The 6,000-nt window shown below is 39.2% G+C and overlaps 1 protein-coding gene across 1 annotated transcript in view; it reads left to right on the top strand.

Moving 5' to 3' along the window:
• LOC136427516 (beta-1,4 N-acetylgalactosaminyltransferase 1-like) overlaps positions 1 to 6,000 on the top strand; it is a 21,200-nt gene extending 15,200 nt beyond the window's left edge. Inside the window, exons 6-11 of the mRNA XM_066416477.1 lie at positions 39 to 222; positions 1,608 to 1,694; positions 2,664 to 2,851; positions 3,983 to 4,123; positions 5,009 to 5,237; positions 5,743 to 6,000. Coding sequence (XP_066272574.1) covers positions 39 to 222; positions 1,608 to 1,694; positions 2,664 to 2,851; positions 3,983 to 4,123; positions 5,009 to 5,237; positions 5,743 to 5,924 — 1,011 coding nt within the window. The 3' untranslated portion in view covers positions 5,925 to 6,000. The remainder of the gene's footprint in view (positions 1 to 38; positions 223 to 1,607; positions 1,695 to 2,663; positions 2,852 to 3,982; positions 4,124 to 5,008; positions 5,238 to 5,742) is intronic.

Consider the following 6,000-nt stretch of genomic DNA (forward strand, 5'->3'; position numbering starts at 1 on the left):
TCGTATTTATCATCATGACATCATTTTCTTGCACACAGGTTCAACTACAGACGACCGACTTTGGCGTACTGGACACCGTTGCGGAAGTTGCGCAGGCGCAGTTAGAAGGACTGCGAACAAAATCGTTAACCATTCGCAGCAAAAGTCTCTCTCGTCTGAATCGCCAACTTCAATTTATCGTGTATACCAACACCGTGTATGACATTGATGCCACAGAAATCAGTAAGTATCTATCTATATAATTCTATATGATGGAAAATATCACATTCTTTTTAGTAAGTGGAAACTAAGGTGAATAACTTTGAGCATCTAAGAGCAATTTTTGAACAAACCATGACAAGGAGACGACGTTCATTTAAAAAAAAAAACAATTGAAATATGACTAAACATACAAATCTCGTGCATTATTTTCGATACAATGATATACGTTAATACTATTTTTGCGACTTAAATGACTGAACGGGGTCAAAGATGGCCCCAAAATGTTTTGTTCAGTAAAATATCCTTTTTTCCTTTTTCGCTGATTGTTATCCGTACATTGCTTTATCAATGTGAGAGGAATGTTTTGGCATGTTAAGGTTTGAAAAATTCCCGTTCATTATTATAATTCATGCAAAAAGATCAGAAGGACCACGTCTTGAGCTTTTCCTATTTAGACCAGGAGGGGATTTTTGAAGCTCACGCAAAATTTCATGTTGCATATTAACTAATGAACAGCTTACGCGAGAGCCACCAAACTTGGTGACTTTTCATAAAATGTCCCTGACAGAAATTTCAAATTTATAAAGTAAGTTCATCGTTTTTGGTGGCAACAGGTTTTTGACAGGCATATTTTACCAAATCTGCTAATTTCAGATAAACAATGCCGTTTCGAGGCTTTGTTAGTACGCCAAATGTATCTTCTTACATTGTTATCATCTTATGTAATCCATTGTAACTTTTATGATTTAGAATTAATATTTTATGCTGATTTGATGACGTCATCGGTCAAAATCCAAGATGGCGGATAGAATAACATAAAATACGTCATAATGACGTCACATACGTATATACGTCATTATGACATAAAATTTGTTCTTGTCATATTGATTCACATGTTCATCATCCCTGAAAATTTGGTGGTCATACAATAAGTAGTTAAAGAGTTACAGGGGGCAGGTCTCAAAAACAGCACATGATTTTGGCTTGGGTCAGAAAAGACCCCAGAGGAATCAACACAGACTTTCCTATATAATGTCAACAGTATTGTTCTAATCTCCCTAGAAAATTGTGAGAGGTAAGGAAATATGCCTACAGGCAAAGTCAAGGATGGAATTTTTTTCAGATCAAACATGTTCAAGTAGCACGTCAAAATCCACGCCTGGGGTCAAAAATGACCCCGTTCGGGTGTATGAGGGTTAAATGCAGTCCGAAAACATAAAAAAAGATTGAAAACTTGATTTGGATCGATCATATCTCTGTTGTGAATGAAGAAAACACTACAATCTATCTTTTATCAAAACTATGAAACTATTCACGTAACATCTTCCACTACTTGCTAACCCCATGTAATAGTGATATATCACACCGTATCAAGACTGTGATCAACCACGTGTACATTGTTTTAGTTAATTTCAGGTACCTTCATCACAGAGTCAGCGTTCCTCTCCGTATCCGAGTTCGCACAGTTCCATTCCTCTATGACCCCGGTCCAGGTACGTGTCAAGTTGTGACAGTTTCATTGTATCGTAAAAATGTCCATTGGTTTTACATGTGTTTAATTTGTTCTGTTTTAAAGTATTCTCTGGTTTCTTATGCTTGACAAGGATTTGGAAGAAATAGTTGAGCGAAACTTGTACGTATATTCATGCGCATGAGTTCACCAGTAACATTTTCGGTTTAAGTAAATTTTGCGGGGAGGAAGTTGTTTTCTACTTTGACCCACCGTTGGGCAGTCTAGTTATCAAACCAAAGAAATAACTTATTCGGCTGCAAGCTTAACCTAAACCAAAAGCATGTTAACACGCAACTCATGCGGGCTTGTATATATATACGCACAGGCGTGACAGGGGCTTTAGCAGTGATAGAATATATGGATAATTGGGAGGAAGAAACTAACTGAGTATCGGTGACAGTTGCGCAGCTCATTTGGGGGGTAAAATTGTGACCATCAAGTTAGTTCTTAGTTGTCTCTCTTTTCCTTCAAAGTTTTTGTGACAATTTCTATACTTTTGGGGGGCAAAGGGAAACGTTTATTTAAGGTAGGGTCTAGAATTCCTCAGGTTGGTAGATATTCACTCTGTTTAGAAGATCTATTTGGTGTAAGGATACATGTGCGTTGTTGGGTCTGGCGTTCACCTTGCGCATTAATCTCTGGATATCTGTGGTCCATTCTTGACCAACTGACCGGGAAATAAACAGGACAAAGGCTCCTTTTATCCTACGGTTATTATCTAGACCCTTGTGGTTTCCCATGGTAGCATGTGACTTTTTTAGATTTATCTGCACGCCAGTACTTTTCCTGCGTATCCTTATTGTATTCTTTGGAATGAGAGTCAGTATACCTGTCATGTTTTGCCTAAAAGAAAGTGAAACACGGTGATGCCAATTATCTGATTTTACATACCCTTCTAATGTCAATTTCAACATGCCAATATGTTATACATTCTATTTCCTAAACACAGATAACGACATCAGTCGAAAGATCACCATCATCACCAAAACGTTCATCAGGTATGCCTCCATCCGGAAACTTTTGTCCAGTATCCGGAAATTCTACCCCAACATCCGGGTAGTTGTGGCAGACGACAGTCGCCCGGTGGAAGATCTGCAGGCGGAAAACGTCGACCATTTTGTTATGCCGTTCGCAGCAGTCAGTTTCGTTTTCCTAATCATTTGTTTTCTATTATGTTCAAACAGACAGAAGGAATACAACTTTCCGATATAGTGCTTTGTTGGAGGCAGTTTTAGAAAACAGTATGACGCTCCAACTGTGAAAAGGGGAGTTCCATCGCACTGACTTAGACACAGAGATCTTCATGATTTTTGGTAGATGAGTAGCCGTTGTGGAAAGGGAGGTCAAGTTTGAAAATGGTCTACCTGTTGTTTTCCTTCAGTATTGCAGTATTTCAGTATGCCGATAACATAATTCAATCAGCAGTTGATGGTAACGCATGACATTTATATAATGGGTGATTAGGAGCCTCGAAGAGGGAGGTCAAGTTCGATAATGGGCCTCCAGCAGGTCCTGCAGTGGAGCTGTAAAGTTTGCCGTCAGCTTTTCTGGATGCGCCAGGTTAATGATCTTTGAGTAGTTGACAGCTCTTGGGGCATGGAGTACGTGGTGTAAGTTTAGGCTCCTTAGCGGCTTGTTTGGAAAATTTAATGTAGTTGGTGTTTTTGTTGTTAGCTTTGCAGGGGAAGAACTCCAGCAGTGGTTGACGGATTGTCATGATTTTGGGCATGTAGATGCTTTACATAATAGAACGCTAATTATTCAAATTAGGAGCTAATTTGCATGATACATTAGGTAAGTTTATAAATCCGCTAAATGTTTGTGGTCATTTTTGTGCATGTGTGCAAGTGCTATGGTCATGATGTTTGAGTAGTAGATAGCTGATTTTTGAGTGGCACCAATGAATAAGATACTCCTTCTGTGGCTTGTTTCTGTGCTCTTTTTAAACGCCCAAAGTATCAAATAATGATGCAAATGTGCTGATATGGGGAAGTAAATATCAATCTAAATTTCACCAAATAGAATTGCTTTCCCCAGAATATTTCAAGTTTTACCCCCTGAAATCGCTCAGGGCACCTTTAATAACAAATGGTTGTCAGTCCCTTCTGGTTTGATGATAGGCAGTGTTAATTTTAGGTATGATGATGATTATTTGTCATGTTCGTATTCAGAACCAGGAAGAGTAGCGTGCATACATCTATGTACAATGTACTCTAACGGAGATAGAATAGAATGCAAAATACAAATTTCCACTTTCGCCATATATAGGGATGGTTTGCCGGCAGGAATTTGGCCGTGTCACAGGTCACCACACCCTACCTACTATGGGTAGACGACGACTTCGTTTTTGTGCCAGAAACGAAATTAGAAAACCTTTTGGAAGTCCTTGAGAACACCAAGCTGGACTTGGTAAGTATAAAGAGATTGTTCGTCCCTCTGATATCAATCAATACTTAAAACTGACTATCCCCTTCTTGTTAGAATATTTTGCAGTAATATTTTGCATCTTTAGGCCAAATTCACAAGTGTATGATCAGTTTGCAAAGTAGAAGTGGTCAACAGTTATACATTGAAGTATGCATACACTCCACAAGCAGTGTTGGGTTTTACATGGTTTCAGAGTTCTACATTTACATTTCGATAAGCATGTCTTCTCTGACATCTAATGGGGATAATGGTTCGGAGAAGTTTTTATAAAGTTTTACTAAACAACTTCGCAAAGACACGTACAGTATTATACGAGTGCAGGAGACCACTAATTATCACTGTAATCTTAGACTTTCCAAGGTCAAGTGCAATTTGTCCTCTATTCCGCCTCTCGGCCGCCTCTTCACTACTCCAACGTTTGTTGTTCGGGACTTGTTTAAAGTCCAGGAGCATCAACAGTAACATTTAGACATGAAATCAAGTGTACGTCTTGCAAATTAGGAAATAAGAATTCACTTTGTAATCAATTTTAAAATACTTTGATCTTTATAAGTTGTCTCAGTGAATAATTTCATCAGGTTAGTAGATGTGCTCTTTATTGACCACAAATATATTTATTTGCAAAAAAACTTATTATTAAACATATATGTTTATTTGCAATAAACTTATTATTAAACTTATTATATACAAGAGCCCAAGTTTAGACGACCGTCAGGACTGGTCCTACTTTGCACTACAGCTAGGTGTTGCTGCTACAATGTTAGTAAGGTCGTCCCAACTGTGCCCTCTATCCGATGTAAAGGTTCCTTTAAAGGTCTAAAAGTTCAAACTGAGGGCAAATATTGAAGGCTTATTTCTTTTTTTCAGGTTGCTGGCACTGTGGGACGTACTGGGATAAGATACACGAAGATGGACATCGTCCCCGGTGATGAGAATGGCGACTGTCTGCGTATCCATGATCTCCACCACTGGGGCCCGGTGCCGGGATTCCCGCAGTGTCGTCTGTCCACCAGGGTCACCAACTTCTTCCTCGCAAGGACTGACAGTGTCCGTGCCGTCGGCTTTGACCCTGTGTACACACGAAGCGCACACACACGTAAGAGACAACATCGGTTCTTATAGCACATTTGAGTCATCAGCTCGAGTTCTTTTGCCTATCGTGGTGATTGCGTACCTGGACCACAATTATTCATCATTCACGCACGGGAAAGACGGATTCCCATGATATTTAGTATCCAGGTAGCTCAGACAGAAATGTAGGAAGAGAAGATCATGCAAATTGGGACCTAATTTGCATAACAAATGAGGAGAATCAATATTTGCAGTGTTTCCATCACAGGACTTAGATACGTACATATAACATATGCAGTGTATGGCAGGTGGAACATTAACAGATGCCAACTAGGCAAATAGATTCCTAATTTGCATAGTAAATGCAAAAGTGCCGTTATTCAGTCATTTGCTTAAACAGAATAGTTCATGGAGAGATAAGGTCTCCGAACTCTTGTTATAAAAGTTAGCTTTTGTTAATGGGAAACCGATTGGTTTTCTTCAGAAACATATCTAACATAACCTAAGTTGTTTTTTTTTCTTGCTGACAGAATTTTTCATGGCAGCGATCGGCAGACTGCGAGTTGCATCGTGTGATCACGTGAGAATTGACCACGTCAGCGATAAACCAGCGGAGTACAAGAAATTCCGTAATGAAGGAGGGGACTACACGAAAGTCAGCCAACGGCATGAATTCTTCAAACATAGCATTCAATGTTGGGTTAATCGCTAACAATGAGTGAAGAGTAGCCTAGGCTTGCCTAAGATTGGCATTTTTAAGTATCACTAATAAAGTATCACAAATACTC

This window comes from Branchiostoma lanceolatum, chromosome 2, assembly GCF_035083965.1.
Source record: "Branchiostoma lanceolatum isolate klBraLanc5 chromosome 2, klBraLanc5.hap2, whole genome shotgun sequence".
Classification (NCBI taxonomy): Eukaryota; Metazoa; Chordata; class Leptocardii; order Amphioxiformes; family Branchiostomatidae; genus Branchiostoma; species Branchiostoma lanceolatum.